The sequence below is a fragment of the Sander lucioperca genome, chromosome 19, assembly GCF_008315115.2.
Source record: "Sander lucioperca isolate FBNREF2018 chromosome 19, SLUC_FBN_1.2, whole genome shotgun sequence".
NCBI lineage: Eukaryota > Metazoa > Chordata > Actinopteri > Perciformes > Percidae > Sander > Sander lucioperca.
In genome coordinates, this window is record NC_050191.1 from 21589845 (window position 1) to 21608163 (window position 18319).

Sequence of the window (18319 nt, forward strand, 5' to 3'; positions counted from 1 at the left end):
TAATCGTTAGTTGCAGCCCTACTGCATCGTTCACTGTTCACACCAGGTTTAATTTGATAGGGGACGCAAAATGGTGCAAGGGAACGCCAACGATTATCTTCTTCTTTATCAACGCTGTAGGCACTTTTTTTTTTTTTAATTGCTGATCTGTCACTGTGAGGCGCTCAAACAATTCCTGAAGTAGTGTCTCTACATTCACCAAGTGAAAGATGCACAAGCAGCTGTCACTCGGACAGATGGGTGTGACACACACACACACACACACACACACACACACACACACACACACACTCACATACACACTTCCATTCATCCTAACACAAGCACAAACACAAAGAGTCAGTGCGGGTCGCACACTGCTTTTCTATAGCAGCACTGAGCTCCACAGAGCACTGAATGCCTATTCTCTTTCATGCTGGACAAAAGACAGTGAGGCCTTGGGCCGGGCTGTGTCTGGAGGGGAGGAGGAAGAGAGAGGATGGGGTGTAAACAACACCAGCATCCCCACACCCTGTGGACAAGGCTGGTCCACCATATGGTTGGTGGTGGTAGGTGGCTGAGTACTTCTACGGACCACAGAGAGCACTTTATCGCTCCTAGACACTGGGAACATGGAACATGGCTAGGTGTTGCCGCCAAGCATATCAATTATTCATTGCAGCGGATCAGATGTCCTTCCAGTTACTAAACATGCATCACCAAACAAGAGCGTAACAGGAATAGGATAGGGCCATAGTATGGTCCGACTACTTATTCAATACTTCCACCTCAATGGGGAGGCTATTTCCACTTCAATGGCCGTATTGATGCAGACAAGAGGCTTACGCCTGTGGATTAAACTTTTCAGGGATGATGATACGCAGGCTAACTCTATAACAATTCCAGTTCACACTCCAATTACTGCTCCGCGTTGCAACGTGAAACTGTATCGCAGCTTGCTACCATACATGGGATATTTGATCACAGCAGAGGGGGGGGAAAGAGGTCTACAGCTTCTTGACTCCCTCGGGCCATTAATGATCTATCAGGCTTGATAATCAATGGATTAGTGTGAAGGCCTATTTTCCACATCCAGATCACTTCCACTTGGTAACTTCTCCTTATGTGACGTAGCCAGTGAAGGGGCTCTGTTTCAATGGCTGGTTGCAGATGTCAGTGTGTGTGTGTGTGTGTATGTGTGTGTGTGTGTGTGTGTTTGTGTTAAGAGAGAAAGTGCGTCTCCAACATCTGTAATGTACATGTTAATATATTTTGCAAGTCACTGAGGCCTACTGAAACATGGTTTCACAGAATGCAAGTTGCTACAGAAAAATACATAACATTTAAAATATATATATATATATATATATATATATATATATATATATATATATATATATAGGCTATAGCCTATAAGCTGAAGGGTAGCATGATGGTCCTGTAATTTTCATATTTCACAATAGTTGGTATTATGTTGGTTTGAAAAAACCCCACTAAACTGCACAGCTGTTGTTTTGGGGTGGCCAGTGTCGGATAACGCACACGGCTACCACATTTGCATAACATCGAAAATTTGCAAAGAGGCAACCAAATCAGCCGACATAACACAAATAGATAACATGGCCTAAGATAAACCCTCAGAGCCTGCAATAAAGGCGGAACCGCTTCTCATATCGGTTTTTTAGTAGCCTTCATGGGCCAGGCGATACAATATAGCTATAACCTTGTAATTACAGAATATGGTCCGTTTCCGTTGCGGAACACTGACGAGATACAATAGTGCCATTCCCCACCATGGAACGGCACGGCTCGGCTCGAGCAAAGATGGTGCAACATAGAAAAAGGGAAGCCAAACGCAGCAAGGAGCGTCATTCGCAGGTTCGCCGTGTTCAAACCGTGTGAATAGCGGAAACAGAGCCTAAAACATGGATATCTCTTGATACACGATGCCTCTGATGGATACATGTCAGCGAGTGGCTCACCTATGTTTCTAATAACGTTAGGCTTCCCAACACGCCTGAGCTCCTAAGGCGGATTGTAAAATGCACCCTAATGCATTTATGGCTACAGAATTATGCTGTAATGACCCAGAATAGCTTGCTAGTTATTCAGATACCACTAAATCTAGTCCAAGAATTAATTCGATCTGTACCATGCAGCCGTGAACCAGCTACTTGGCCAGATATAGCCGAATACCCGATAACGCTCTATAAATTGCGCAGTTATGAGGAAATACGGTCCCATTTTGAAGGTGAACATCATTTCATACATAAATCCGCCATGACAAAAAGAGATATATGCCATAATATGGCTTCACATTATCCCATGCACTAGCTGGAACATATAAAATGCGGTTTGCGGGCGTTTTCCGTCTATACGTTAGCTTATACGCGTAATCTATGGCTGTAAATTGGTAAATAACGTCAGTTTGCAGGAACGAAAAAACAATAATCTAGCTACACCGGGTATACACTTGTAGTAAGCAGGCTTTCCTCAAACTAAAATGCGTTTTCCCACTACACAGAATGAATGACAATACATACCATGTCGGATGGGTTGTGTGCTTGTTGGTCTGTGGAGGCAGACTAGGAGTGTGGTCGTTCCTTAGATGGAGTTCCACTGGCGGGTTAGGAGTGTGTATATTGGCCGTGGCCAGAATGGGGATTGTCTGTGTATCCCTCCGCCACACTAAAACTGATCACTCACTTCCTTATTTCAATTCAGAGTTGCTGCAGCGGCGCAGGCCACCAGCAGAAGACATGCCAATCACCGCGGCTGAAACGCCTGCAGTGCATGGAGTGCATCTTTAAACTCATATTAAACTATATAACTGGGGATGCAACAACAACCAACAGTTAATGTTGTTGCTTAGCTTACTAAACTGTTGGCCTCTATCACAGGAAACAATGCCAGAGTCTTAAGTAATAAGGTTCACATGGATATTTGTTCTGTATCACCAACAGAAAGCCATTGGCTATATCCCACACTTTTTGGAATTGTACCTGAAATATGACTACATGTGACAAAAAATGCGGGCTAATTGAAAATGATTGATCTGTTTGTTTTGTGCACTAAATGCCGGAAACATAACATAACTTGCAAGAAGCAATATTTTATGGATTTTGTTTGGTAGGCCCCTTGGGAGCTTTTAGGCCAAGTTAGATTAAGTTGCAATAAAGCTGCAAATTAAAGTTAAGCCTAAATAGTTATTGGAGCATTATGGTTTACATAAAGACGAGAATTAACTTTGAGTGGGCAAAAAACTATATCACCATCCATATTATCCCATATGTAAATGGTACACTGACTTGTATGGATTTTTAGCAGCTGTCACTTAGTTAGAGAGACTTTCTCCGTATTTCCACCGCCTGATAACCATTACATGTCATATCAATATAAGCATAGTCCCTATCATGGCAGAAGAAATCAACAATCAAAAGTTACTGATGTGGAAGATGGTGGGCATTTGGCAAAATTACTATAATAACAAATATAATTAGGAAAGAGACAAAAAAAACAATGGCTCCACTCTAAAGTCTAGCAACTATAACTTTATTTGCAATAGTATTGCCATATGTTGCAATTTTGAACACCACAATCAAACTCATAGGATTGAAAAAAAAAATGCAGACTGTGCCTTTAAATTGGAGCAAATAATTGATAGACCTCTCAACTTCACTGAATATACATATATATCTTATTGTGAACTTCATATTAAATTAAAAAAAAATCAAATCCCAAATGGTGCGTTAGCTACCATCCATCTGGCTTCTTATTATTCCAGAAAGAGAGTTCGATTCTCCCAACACAGAGTACTAGTTTTCAGCCGCGGAAGGATACCTCTAGTGCAGGAAACCGCCTGCTTGACGCTGGAGAATTTGCTGTGCCGGTGTGTGATGGCGTTTCTGATTGGCCGCTGCAGACCTGCAATATTATACTCAATGTGTCGGCCGCATCGATTGGCTACACGGGACCTGCATTGCACCAGGCAGTGGCACTTGATGGAAATATAATAAATATAAATAAAGGAAACTTAAAAACCAACGAACCTTTCAGCGACGTGTTTCAAAGATGTATTAGTCCGTTAATATTTTTGATTTATTTGGTCGAGACGGATGGAAAATGCGACAGGTTTTCATTGGTGCGGGGTAAATGTTTGATAGGTTCGATATGGGAAGTGCGCAGACTTACTATTGGCTACTACAAAGTGGTAGGCCTACGTGTAATTAACAAGGAAGCATGGCAGGGTTGGTGCCTACTTATTTAAACGGTAAACAACTGGGCTGCGTTGCATTTCATGAAAAAAAAACCCAGCTTGCTGTCCCATAAGCTAACATAATGTCTGCTTCCTCAATAAAACTCAATACAGTTCGGTAGATAGGCTAACGTTACAATGACGACGCAGAATTTGTCAAAGCGGATAGTATCACGGTGTTGTCATACACATGTAGTCCTCCTGCCTGTTTGAGTGTGTGAAGTGACCTGACACAAGCACCACCCAGTGGACAAAGTCTAGAAGCCATAAACGGCTGGTTACATCAGCCAGGCGGCACACTTAATACAGACACAGGTGTGCTCCGTGAAGAGTACGCATGTGTGTTTGCACCTTCAGGGGCCATGGAGCATATAGGTACAAACAAGTCTTCACTGCAATGTGTTGTTAGTAACTGCAGTATGACGGGTTGCTGAAGTGTTTCCCCACTCGTATCTGTTTTCATTCAAATGACAGAAGACCTTCAGCCTAATACTTCTAAACAGTCATAAAACATCACTATGTGTTTAACATACAGATTCAAGACAATAGATAATAAGGTAGCCTACCTGTCCCAAAACGATGATTTAAAGGGAACTGTTTTGTACAAGCCATCCATTCAGTGGAATAATTTACCATTATTTATCAGGAAATCCCTGAATAACATTAGTTGGCATAAGAGATTTCTAACGAGTCCTAGATATATTTAAGGTTGTCTGGACTGTTAGAGGGTTTATATATTATTATAACAATAATATAACAGGGAAGTGTAGGCTATTATTCTTTATTTGTTGACTGCATATTTGAGTGTATAGAGTATGCTTCAGTGCTGCTGATTATATTACAGACTAATGCTGCATGTTGTTTTATTTAATTGCCTGTTTTATGCACGCATGTATATGCATATGTAAGTCATAAATCATATGAAAAAAAAATGTTTTCCCTGTGGACCTCAGGGAGAGTAGCTGTTGCACTTGTTACAGCAAATGTGGATCCACTAAAGAAAAACAAACTTCCTAATTTTGGAGTCCAAGCTGTCTGCAGCCTGTCCTCAGGTCTAGTAACTCTAACTCAAGTTGAGCTATTTCATTTGTTACTGGAACTAATTGGGACGTCTTACCAAAGAACTTGTTCAGTGTGCGGCCCTGAAATTAAGCTATTGCATAAGCAGATGTCCGTTTTTCTTACTGCTTTGCATCTCCCAGTCACTACCCCACTCACAAGCACACACAGATTTCTTGTTTGACTGCTTTGCTCTTGGCAGCAACACAGAGGTGAGAGAATAAGCATTGTCATTTATTCTCCTGTAACTCCCCTGCACATGTGGGATCTGCAACCGTTTGCTCAGCTTAAACCTCTTGCTGCCCCTTGCAGAGAATGCCAACACCATGTTCAGCCCTGCTGTATCATCCCCCATCAGTATCTGTGGCTTTAGAAACACCCAACCCACAGTTTGCCTTGAGCTGACAGGGCAAATGCCTCATTAGAGTGCACACCCCTCTTCTTGTAACCCTCCCGGACTCTCTGCTTCAACACGCCACGCTTGATTTAAATGTTCTTCCATTTGCTGAAATGTGCTGCGATGTATGAGCTGCAGTTGAAATGCGTGACTGATTTAATAAGGAGTGTTTTTTTTTTTTTTTCGAGGAGGGGGCTGCAGCAGTAGCTCCCTTCTCACCCGAGCCTTGAGATGGCCCTGCGAAGTGGTTCGATGCTTGCTGCATGGGGGCCACTTTCTGCTGAGCACGGAGTTACACATGGCTCCACATCAAGAGGAATTAAATCAACACTGCTGTTCTCCGCATGTCAGACTGCAGCAAGGGCAGCTTTGCTGGATTGAATTAACCACGCTGTAATAACTTAAAGGCTCATTTGAATTCAAGACAGCAAAATCAAATCATAGACTCATCCCCTCTGCCTGCCACAGATATATTAAGTGCAAAAACCAAAAACATGCACCAACAGTCTGTTTAACTCTATTGCTGAGGCACAGTCCCTTTAAACATTTAAGAGTGAAGCATTAGTGCAAGGACAGTTTGTTGACTGCATATTGACACAATGGATTCTGTTTGTGACACCGAGGGCACAGAGACTGAACTAAATGAATAATTCGTGATTAATTATCTCAAGATATTACAGAACAGCGATGAACTCAATATCCAGAAATCCAATGAGCAGCAGACGTCAACAGATGCTGCCTCTGAACAAACAAGATTTGCGAGGGTGCTGCGAGCTAAAATGCTCCATTAAAAAAAAAAGATGACTTACACACTACCACAATTTATTTTTGTTGTCCTTTTAATCACATAACGGTAACAGGAGATTGGGATAAGCCAGACAATGACATGCACAAAATATATCAAAACTCTCTGGGGAGACAGACAACTCAACTGCTGCCTCCTCTCTTTCACACAGCGATAGATAGAGTAGGGGTGAGTGGTGGGCTGAGAGGGAGAGAAAGGTTAGAGGTAGAGCCCCTCCGGCGTGCCCTCCTGCTTCTTGTACAGGACGTTCTCCTTGGACTTCTTGAAGTCTTCGTTGGTGACTTTCATACGGCGCTCCCGCAGAGCCATGAGGCCTGCTTCTGTGCAGATGGCCTGGAGGACACAAGGGAGAGAAGGGGGTGAGGGGGGGGCATGAATTGTTTACACCACACCCTCTGTTTACACCACAGTAAGAATGATTGCGCAAGCTCAGTCTAACACCGTGGGGGAGCAGCAGTAACAATGCTCTGCTTTGTCATGTCATTAAGTTGACTTATGTGTCAACTTAATATTCCTGCTTAACAGGGTTTACTAGTAACTCATGAAACAACAACACAACAAAACTACTAAAATATGGAAATAGCTGATTTGGAGTTATAACAGAAACTACGATTCATTTCTTTGACGATGTTGTATAAACAGTATCTATCCATTATGTAACCCTTGTGTTGTCTTCCATTCAACCTTGAAAGGGAAGTTTTTTGAATTATGTCTCTTAAAACTTTTTTTCCTGACATTTGTGACGCCTTTTTTTCACAATTTGTTTTTGCTTTGTCCAACGTTTTAAATTTTAAAATTTTTCTTCTACATATTTTCAGCACTTATTTCTTCGTCCAATATTTTCTGATATAAAACAATAATTTAAAACGGGCCAATGTGACCCGAAGTCAACACAAGCTGGCTGTAGGTGGCATTATTTCCACTATGACAACCTCTCACCTTTGAAATTAATTCTGAGAGACATAATTCAAAAACGTAGCACAGTTCAGGCCACAGGATGAACTCAGAGTTTGGGTGGAGTTATCTCACTAAAACTTACACGCTGGTTCACACTAAGTTTTTCAACACTGACAGTATGAGATATCAGAGAAGCTGGTGAATTGTTTTCTGCTCAATACCAACTATTGCAAATGACTGACATAATTTATATGATAAATCTACACAAAACTAACTATATTTAAGTATCATACAGACGGCTGGAAAGCCACTCTGAGTGTAATTCTGTCAGATTCCCACATGAGGGCAGCAGAGTTGAGTCCGTGAGAAGTAAAGAGTTCAATGTACAGTAACCTTTGGAGCGGATCTTTTTAAATGGAGAATGTAATACAATTAAACAAGTGTTGATACTACAATCATTTAGAAAACCAGCCCTTGTGGCTTTCCTTCATCTCGTTACACCCCCCGTCTTTCCTGCTGAGCCACAGTGTAAACTGTCTCGCTGCCATCGACCTGTTGAGCTCACACAATCAATAAATGGCCACGGAACCGGGCCGGAGTAAATTAAGGAAACAAAAAACAGAATACATCTTCAGTGACAGGATGCACTTCGATTGGACAAAACGCCAACCATGCTGCTTAATCCACTCTTATGTTAAGACAGTGTACTCTCACAGATACGGTTACATCTGTAGGAGTACAGAAAGAACACAAAAGGAAAAAAATACTCCCCAAAACCATTAGCCCTAGCCATCACGCAGTGCATGTAAGTTTGGGCTATGGTTGGAAAATGCCATGTTCTATTGGCCTAGCCTTTATCTATAAAGATCTGTTCTGATCTGAAGAGCAGTGTGGCAGGTCAAAAGGTCAAACTGCTAAGTAGATTTTGGACCCAGCTACTGTGGCTGCATAATTAATCGCAATTTTATCAAAATCGCAATATGAACTAGTGCAATATCCAAATCGCAGGGGGGGGGGCGCAATATTTGTTAAGGGCAAAATATGTGTCAAACCATTCTGAAATAAAGTATTGTGGTGCTGCAGAGATGTCCCGGCCTACAAATCGTATAATACAGACTAAAGAAAAAAAATCTTTGTTTGGTACAGATCCTCGCAAAAAAAAAAAAAAAAAGCACACTTCAATCATTTTTTTTTTCAATGAAAATGAGAGTAATGATACAAAAATGATCATTCCCTCCAATATCGTGAATCATATCACAAATGTGATCAGAGGGAAACCCAGTTTGCAGCTGTAAGTGGACCGCGGTCGCGCTTACCTTAATGTCTGCTCCTGATAGGTCGTCCTTAGCCAGGATGAGGTCATCGAGGGTGACATCATCTGCTACGGTCATGCGGCTGGTGTGGATCTGGAAGATCCTCCTTTTGGTCTTCTCATCCGGCAGGGGAAACTCAATCTTACGGTCGATTCTCCCTGAGAAGGAGGAGGAGGAGGAGGAGGAGAAAACTACAATGTCATAAACTGCTTGCAACCTGCTGAAAAGAGCTTCTTACAGTTTTGCCAATTTAAAAATGTTTTTCTGCCCACACTCAAACCCCAAGCTTTTACAGTCGTTTACAGTGAAGCATTTTGAAGCAGATCTGATCAACTGACCATACTGCAACAGTCTCAGCGCAAGCCTAAAAACAATTAATAATAACTCTTAATAGGTCAAATGAATAATTGATCTTTGAAATTACCAAGATTTTTTTTTTTTTTTCAAACCAGCAGAAACAGGTTTTCAGTCAAGAGGAAACCTGAATTACTCTTCTGAGTCTTTTAGAAATAATAATGAGAAAGTACTTTGTGGAAGTACATTCATTTGTGGTCGTGACCACCTTTAACATAGATATACGTTTTAAAGAGTGGTTGCCAAAGAGGAAGAAAAAAAAACCCCCATTTAGTTCCAAAAGCAAAAAAAAAAGAAAATCTATCTTGACATAATTTCTACTTCCTGCCATGACTCAGCAGAATACAACCATTTCCCAAATGTCTATAAGACAGACAGGATGGGACTGACCAGGTCTGATGAGGGCTGGATCCAGGGTTTCTATCCGGTTCGTGGCCATGATAACTTTCACGTCTCCCCGGGAGTCGAAGCCGTCCAGCTGATTGAGCAGCTCCAGCATGGTCCTCTGGATTTCCCTCTCACCGCCAGAGTTAGAGTCATACCTACACAACAGAGAGGAAATATACACTTATGTTAAAGTGCTCATATTATGCTCATTTTCAGGTTCATAATTGGATTTAGAGGTTATATCAGAATAGGTTTACATGGTTTAATTAAAAAAAAAAAAAAAAAAAAAAAAACACCATATTTTTGTTGTACTGCACATTGCTGCAGCTCCTCTTTTCACCCTGTGTGTTGAGCTCTCTGTTTTAGCTACAGAGTGAGACATCTCACTTCTGTTCCATCTTTGTTGGGAGTCGCACATGCACAGTAGCTAGGTAAGGACTACTAGCCAGTCAGAAGCAGAGCATGAGGGTGCCATGCTAGCAGCTAGTCGAGCATTATAACGTGTGTTACAAATTGACGCACGTTTGTCACTGAAGTAAAGGCTGGACTATAATAGAGCTGTTTGGAGCAGTTTGTGAACAGTGTTTTCTGTTGGAGATGGTAAGTCCCTTTGGGGTGGACTTTGGGCTTTTTCACTTTGTAAACCTAAAACGTGCACAAAAAAAAGATATATAACACAATAAAGGAAAGGGAAAATGCCAAAAAGCATAATATGAGCACTTTAAGAATTTATAGAATCCACTACATGGCGCTACATCCTCAGACTCCAGGACTTCAAACGTGTTTATCCCGCAGTCTTGTTAGCACCATTTAACGGGGTTGTTTGCCGTATTTTCCATGAGAGGTTTGGAGAGTAGCTCATTCATTATTCACGCGAGTCATTCATTTAAGTCAGCCAATATCCTACCTAACAACATTACCATCTTTTTTTACATTTGGTTGACATTTTGCTATGAAAAACAGACAAAAAGCTTTTAATTTTGTATTTTCTACACTGCCAAACAGAAACACACTTTCTCTGTTTGATGATGAAAAAAAACAAAAGTTAACAACCTGAACTGTTAATGTGCTGTTAAGTATTGAATAAAAATAAAACTGTAATATATAGGTGTAGCCAGTTATCGCACTTACTAATCCAACACCTTGTCCTCTACTTCTGACTCCCCAACACCTAAGGTGATACATCACCACTGCTCTTATGCTCTCCGTCTCTCACCTTCTCTGTCTGAAATAGTTTGAAGCAGACAACCGCGTACCTCTTAGTGCCGATGGCATCAATCTCATCGATGAAGACGATGGAGGGCGCGTACTCCTCTGCCACCCTGAAGAGCTCCCGGACCAGCTTGGGCCCGTCTCCCAGGTACTTCTGGATCAGCTCCGAGCCCACGACGCGCAGGAAGGTGGCTGACGTCTGATTGGCTACGGCCTTGGCCAGCAGTGTCTTGCCTGGTAAAAACATAAAATAAACATACATTCACTCTTTGCCACATTTTTAAGTATACATTCAGCATGAGAATACAATAACTACATAACTGTAGCACCATTACATGGGTGTGTGTGTGTGTGTGTGTGTGTGTGTGTGTGTGGGGGGGGGACAAGTTAGTTAAGAAGTTCAACCCTAACATCAACAGTTGAAACCATGTTGACTAAATGGGTTTTATTCTAGCTGTTTATTACTCTATGTTAATTATTGATAGGGTAGAACAGCGACACCAAGACTGGATTTTTGAGATACTTAAATTGATCTGTGATGTTTCCATTTTGGAGACATTTTCCATAAAAATGTAAAGAGTGAACAGAATGCCACTTCTAGTCACTTTAGTGAATATTTTCTAGTTTCTTTACTGCGCTATAAACGTAACCTTCATTTCTTTGAGTTGTGCAAAAACAAGACATTTGCAGACGTCATCTTAGGCTTTGGAAAACACTAATCGACATTGTTCACCATGTGACTGTTTGTCTTGGGTTTCTAGAGTTTTAGAGCCACTGTTGGTACCATGGAAGCACTCACCTGTGCCAGGCGCTCCATACAGGATGACACCTTTGGGAGGCTTTATGCCCATCTCCTCATAATACTCTGGATGCGTGAGAGGCAGCTCCACAGACTCCTATTAAAACAAACAGAAAACTGAAGTGTTAGATACATAAACAATTCAGCCTTCAATCTGCTTAAGTTAGTAAAGTAGTTGCAAGTGCTGTAACCGGGTCTCTGTGAAAGCTACAAAAAGTATTATCCATATTGTGATCGATATTTGATTTTTGTTTAGAAAACTAGTAATACAGATGGAGAACAGATAAATGATGCAGGAAAAGTGGTTTGAGAAAATCTACCTTAATAGGATACCTTTACCGGTTGTGAAAAATGTGGAATTATAACTAATTAATGTAGGTTCTCTATGAGGGACAAAGCAACCAACATGTACTGACTACCTTTTAAGTCCACAGGGGGGGGAGCATTTTACACTACAAAGATTTTGGGTGCAGCATAACTTGAAAGCTGTGATAGCCAACTTACTTTTGCCGTGGTTGGGCAAAACTTCCATAATAATCTTTCAGCATTTTGTAATTTAAGTGGTCTGAGAGACTTCTGCACTTCCTCCTGGCTCCGTTTTCAGGTTTTAGAAAATCTAACTTATGACGGGAGACTATGGCCAATCACAGTGCATTTCAAAGAGAGAAAGAGCGTTCCCATTGGCTGCTCTGCGCATGCATATGCCCCGTGCGACAAAGAGGGAAGAAAGAGAGCTGCAGGAAAAGGTCTCACTCTACTTTAAAATTCTGGCGTTTTTTTGCTTTCTAACCACTAACGACTTTAAAGCAATACTATGTAACTTTTGCTGAACAGTGGCCTACTCAGGGTCCAGGCCCATTTTAACATTGCAGGTCAAAGTGCATGCATTATATACTGCACCTTGATCTCCTGGATCTGATTGTCCAGTCCTCCGATGTCAGCGTAGGTTTCTTGTGGGGCCTTCTCCACCTTCATCACCGTCACCAGGGGATCAGTGTCATCCATCAGCACGCCAATCACTGCATGAACCTACAAGTGACACACGAACACAGGACAACTTGTGACTTATGAACGCGTTTTCAAAAAAGGTAACCCAAATTAAGGATTCTCCGTGGATATTACCTTGTGGTTGAGCAGGACAGAGCAGCCTGGCTCAAGCAGATCCTTATCCACAAAGGACAGGATGCTGACGTAGTGCTCTGATCCCACTGAGGTGGAAACGATGGCGTGGTTGTCATCGATGATTTCCTCCAGAGTGCCCACGGACATGGGGGTCCCCCGCAGGTCGTCCACCTTTGACCTCTCCTCCTGTAAAAAAAGATAAGACCAGGAATATTGTAACAGAGAAATAGTAGCAGAGGTGAAGATTTGGTCTGTTCTGTAGTATGACCAAAGTTCGATAAATTGTATTATTAAAAAAGGCAAGAGGATTATTGTACCTACATTTTACCCAAATATGCCGCACAAAAGCAAGTGAGGTACATGTGTAACAAGAACTGACCTCCTGCTTCTCTTCCAGAGGCTTCATCTGCTCCTGGTTTCTGATGAACTCTTCCTCCATCAACAGGTAGTCTTTGATCCGCTCCTGCTTCAGCAGCTTCAGGCGGCATTGAGTGTGAGGGGTCACTGAAAGACAAACACAGGCCAGCATATGTATAACAAAATTATATAAACACCAATTTCATCCAACCACAAACACTTTGTTTCACAGACCTTCTTACTCTTGAACACTGTCAATATCCTGCTTCCACCCCCTTATCAGTTACAGCAGATTGTGTTGCTTTGCGTTCTGTTTATTCAATAATGCCAAATAAGGTGGTTTAATTGTGTTACAATCTCTCTACCAGTGATGTCAGGGATAACTGCCAAACAGTGTCCCCAGTCAAAAATAATGCTAGGCGGTAGCCGTAAGAATGGAACACTTCTCATGAAAAACAACTGCAAAAACCGAGACAGGCTACCAGACCAATAAAACAACCTCTGTGCCTTTTCAGTTCCTTACCTAATGGTAGTTTACTGGCAGCATCTGGTCCCTTGGTCTTCTTCTTTCTCTTGCCAACTCTGGTGGGAATTGGAGGCTCATACTTCTTTTTCTTATCCTTCAAATGGGACAAAGTGGGATGAAACGTGTCAGAAAAGGTAATAGCGAGAAACACATTATCAACTATAGTGTTTAAATACTTGTTTGTTTGTTTGTTACCTAGGCACAGACTGCCCTACAAGATATTTGCCTACATGTAGTAGATCAAGCTGTTTTTACTCTTCGTTTTTGAATGAAGCCTGTGGTAGACCAGTGTTTAACAAACAGCATATTGTGGCTGGCAGGTCAGATAGTGAGAAAACTAGAGCTGAGGCAAAACAAAATATCTTAGAGTAATGTATAGACTAACTGAATGAATAAATAAATATATATAAGGCGATTGCCTTACCGTTTATTACATATGATATTGCAGCCGTAATTGTCATTTAAAACCATCCTAAATATAATATGTCACATATACATATTTGTCATCAAATGTCACATATACAATTTGTTTGCAAATGTAGTGCCAATAATAAACGAGTTAGTTTAGTTACACAGAATTGTACTCGGCTAGCGTTACCAAAACAACAAGTTGGGACACTACCGTTAGCTAGCAGAAGCTGTGTCATTCTCACCTTGTCATCCTTCTTGCCTCCCCCGGGACCGTGGCCTCCACTCTGGCTTTGACCCTAAAATAATATCAGACATGTGTTAATAAAGCTGAGAAGAAAAGCATCCACCAGTGCATTCTGACCTTTATATTTCTTCCTAAACAGCTCATTAGCAGTAACGTTAGTTAAAGTTCGCTCAACGTTAGCTACGTCGCTGTTATGTTAAGGTACCTGCCAGAATATCTAGCTTGTATTAACTGGGACGAACTTTAACAGTGTCAGCCACGATAAAACACAACAAACTTGATCAAAATAGGTAAAAAGGTACCTCTCCAATATGAATGACTAGCTAGCTATGCTAATAAGCGCTAGGATAACGACTGCTGCCAACCGAGGAAAAAACTAAGGCAGCTAACGTTAGCCTTTGGCTAGTAGGCTCTTAACTACTTTTAATTCTGTTGTTACTTCACAAATAAGACATAACGCCGCCTGTAACTACAAAGCAGCACGAATGTTAACGTGTCAAGCACTAAGAGTAATGTTGTATTGGCAAATAATACGATTTAGCAAAATAAATATACGAGCCAGAGAAAATTGCTTGCTCACTTACCATTGTTACTTGTCGCTTTCCAGTGACGTCAGAGGGTACGGCAACTCTAAGGGACAGAAAACTCAGAAGAAAATAAACAGTCCTGATGGTCTTATTACATGCCTGGAACTGTCCACACAGTGGGAAGCCATCCGAAAAACATGCTTGTTATACAATAATGCACAGTTACGGTTTAATTAGTATATTTAAACAATATTGTTTTGAAGATACAACCAGCATTTTTTTATGCAAACATTGATTTTAAATAGTTTGGCCTTTTCTCTTTATTTATTTTGAGCATGGATTACAGCAGAGAGATAAAAAAAAAAGAATAATGGAACATTTTTACTAAGTAGCAAAGGAAAAAAAGAAATAGAGGGAGGTATGAGGTAGGGTGGGTGAAGGGGGATTGGGATGTGGGAGGAGTACCTGTTGATTGCAAATTTTAGCTTAATTGAAATAATATGTTAATCTAGTCTATCTTTGGGGTAAATCTTGTTCTATTTTTTATGTGATCTCTGATTGTAAAGGTTAATTGTTAATTGTGTTTTTAATTGTTGATAGCCAATTTAATTTTAGCAGATTTGGCTGGTTGCCATGTCCTTGTCACCTGCTTACTAATGGCCGTCAGACACAATAAAGAGATGCATGTCAGCCGAAATGAAATTAATAAATTAATACCCCAACATCTTTCTAGTTTCAGAGGTTCTTTTAAGTCGAAATTATACTTCTCACCCTCTTTGGGTATCAGTATTGGACATGTAAAGAATGTGTGTATGTGTGTGTGTGTGTGTGTGTGTGTGTGTGTGTGTGTGTGTGTGTGTGTGTGTGTGTGCGTGTGCGTGTGCGTGTGCGTGTGCGTGTGCGCGTGTGTGTGTGGTTTGCTACTTACTGTATTCCCCACAACCAGCTAACTTGAATCAGCAGTCCCTGGGCAGGCAAATCTTCCAAATAATGATGGCATCAAATGTTATAATTCAGACAGTTGTACAGAGCATAAACATTACATCATATAATTAAAAAAAATAAATAGGATACTCTATGTTTAGTACATATGATCGGTTATGTTTCAGCCATGATTTCAATTGTGATTTAAAATCAGAGAGAGTAGAGCATTGTCTGATAGTACTGGGTGTTGTGTTCTGTGGTGGAATTTCCAGAAACACCACGTAGTGGTATGATGAGACTGAAGGGAAAGCTTACACATCATCAACCGTTATTTCCCATTTTTTGGGATCAATAAAAATCTATCTATCTATCTATTATCTATCTATCTATCTATCTATCTATCTATCTATCTATCTAGCTATCTAGCTATCTAGCTATCTAGCTATCTATCAGATCATCATAGGTCACAGGACAGGGGACAGGAGTATTCATCCAGACTCTGATATCCAAACCTGTTCTGTCCTGGCTTCCCTGTCTCAATCAGGGAGGTCAAAGTCAAGGTAACTTTATTAATACCCTAAGGTAGATTTGGCTTACAGTGGGTCAGCCTCATTTTACACACACACACACACACACACACACACACACACACACACACACACACACACACAATCACACAATCAGCAGCAGACTGTAGGATGTAACGTGACAAAGGAGACATCATTGCTCATTACTAATAGAATACAATAAATCAATAGTTCCGCAGACACAAAGAAAAAAATAAAATATAAATAAATAAGTTATTATTGCTACTACTTATTTAATATACGTATAGCCACTGGGACAAAGCTGTTGCTGTATCGCTTAGTTTTACAGGCTGGTACTTTATACCTGCGTCCCGACGGTAGGAGCTGAAATTCACTACGTAAAGGGTGGGAGTGGTCTTTCAAAATAGTTCCAGCTATCCTTTGTAACTGTTTAGAATACAGGGATTCTGGGTTGAGCTGTGGCTTTCCTATCAGCTTACTGGACCTCTTCACAATTTCATTCAGACAGTTCCTATTTTTAAGAGACACGTTCCCAAACCATAACACCAGGCAAAAAGACAAAATGGATTCAATAAAAGCATGATTAAAATAGGGTCATCAAGGTTATGTCAGTATGGAAGGAGGACAGTTTTCTCAGGCAAAACAATCGCTGGTTTACCTTTTTATACACAGCGTCACAGTTTGCCTCAAAAGTCAGTTTGCTGTCAATGATCGTTGCAAGATATTTGTAGGTTTGAACACACTCCACTATTTGACCCTTTATGGTGGAGAGACTTCTTGTGCCTGGGGGAGTTTTCGAAAATTAATAAGCATGTCTTTTGTAGGACAGGGAGCCTATGTAGACAGTGCATGATAAGGGGATGTTTTGTCTCAGGGCTGTCCAGTGGTGTAGTCTACGTGATATGCAGGTATACGCAGTATACCCACTAAGAAAGCTTCAGGATTTCCATATACCCACTTAAAATTGTGCAATGACATGTAACAACATACTTTCCATTATATTTTTGATATATTTTGAATTGTCATCTGTGTTTTCCTTTGCATAGGCTAAATAAAGGGATTTCCACTGTAAATTAGTGCATTAAAGTGTATCAGAATGCAGGTAATAAAGTCTGTGACGCTCTAAATTTCCCTGGGGGAGAACACCCAGACCCTATACGTCCATACTGGTCCATATATTTATATAGTACAGTATCCCTGCTAAAATACATTACAGACTACCCCACTGGGGCTGTCTCCTTATGGAGGTCAGTGGAAGCAGTGTAACAGGGCCTGACATAGTTTCTCATGCATCCCAGAACTATGCTCAAGGTGACCATCTTTTCTTTGGCGCCATCGGTATCTTGAGATATCACACACTCAATAGTTGGGGTTAGGGATATAAGCATCAAGAAAAGGCACAGGACCTCAGAGAGTTGGGACGGCACTGCACAATAACACATTGTGGTTGTACTGTACTGCCTGCGTAATTGTCTCCTCAGTTGAGTGTTCTTAAATGCTTCTGTGTAATTCCTCAAGGTCTCCCAAACGTTCTTCAACGTACGTGAAATGAGTTGTGCTGCTCCTGAGTTTTTCCTTTAAGGTGTTCCAAATGTTAATAGCTGGAACGGAGAAAGCTGACTGGCCACATTCAGTGGACCTGTGCTGTTCTACACAGTTTACTGTACATCTGGTAGATGCTCTTGTTTGCCTGATGCTTTCTGAGCATAGTGAAGCAAACTCTGTCAGTGGGAGAAGCAAGATTGTGGGTAAATTTATACATCAAGCAGGAGTTTGCGAGGTGGACAAAATTAGCACAGGTTGTACTTTGTAATTATATGACAGTGATGATACCTTGTAGGCTTTTTGTCCAGTATTTTGAGAGTTCTTTTGTATAAACCGTGGGCCTCAGAATATTTTTTTCCTGCTTGAGACCAAGTGGTAATTCAAATGACAGGTGTGGGAAAAAAAACATGTACAACTTAGCAGCTGTTGAAAATTGGTTCCTAATGAATTTGAAGTTGCTTAGGTTGATACTGACTGTACGGATGACCTTTTTCACCTTTCTTTTCAAGGTGTGAAGCAAAAGCCTAATTATCCCAAGCTACTTAAAGACTGAGACTATTTGAAGCTGTTCACCCGTAACAACCATTTCAGGCTGATAAACATCTTTCCTCCTGATTGAAAAATACATACATGCGGTCTTGCTAATTGTAAATCTGTT

General features: G+C 41.0%; 2 protein-coding genes across 4 annotated transcripts in view; both read right to left on the reverse strand.

Annotated features, from left to right (window-relative positions):
* The window catches only part of LOC116041941 (calmodulin-1), a 16567-nt gene extending 13785 nt beyond the window's left edge, over positions 1-2782 (reverse strand). The window contains exon 1 of the mRNA XM_031288017.2: positions 2523-2782. Within this exon, the coding sequence (XP_031143877.1) occupies positions 2523-2525 (3 nt within the window). The 5' untranslated portion in view covers positions 2526-2782. The remainder of the gene's footprint in view (positions 1-2522) is intronic.
* LOC116041963 (26S proteasome regulatory subunit 4) overlaps positions 1-14776 on the reverse strand; it is a 26564-nt gene extending 11788 nt beyond the window's left edge. Inside the window, exons 1-12 of one of the 3 annotated variants that reach the window (XM_035995068.1) lie at positions 14702-14776; positions 14116-14169; positions 13460-13556; positions 12959-13083; positions 12580-12765; positions 12358-12486; positions 11458-11554; positions 10703-10892; positions 9450-9601; positions 8709-8863; positions 6690-6828; positions 6265-6270 (exon numbers count right to left, since the gene is read on the reverse strand). In XM_035995068.1, coding sequence (XP_035850961.1) covers positions 6694-6828; positions 8709-8863; positions 9450-9601; positions 10703-10892; positions 11458-11554; positions 12358-12486; positions 12580-12765; positions 12959-13083; positions 13460-13556; positions 14116-14169; positions 14702-14704 — 1323 coding nt within the window. In that variant the 5' untranslated portion in view covers positions 14705-14776 and the 3' untranslated portion in view covers positions 6265-6270; positions 6690-6693. Of the gene's footprint in view, positions 1-6264; positions 6271-6495; positions 6829-8708; positions 8864-9449; positions 9602-10702; positions 10893-11457; positions 11555-12357; positions 12487-12579; positions 12766-12958; positions 13084-13459; positions 13557-14115; positions 14170-14701 lie in introns of those variants that run through there. The other 2 variants (XM_035995069.1, XM_031288058.2) reach the window with 2 other exon arrangements.
* Between the last annotated feature and the right edge of the window lie 3543 nt (positions 14777-18319).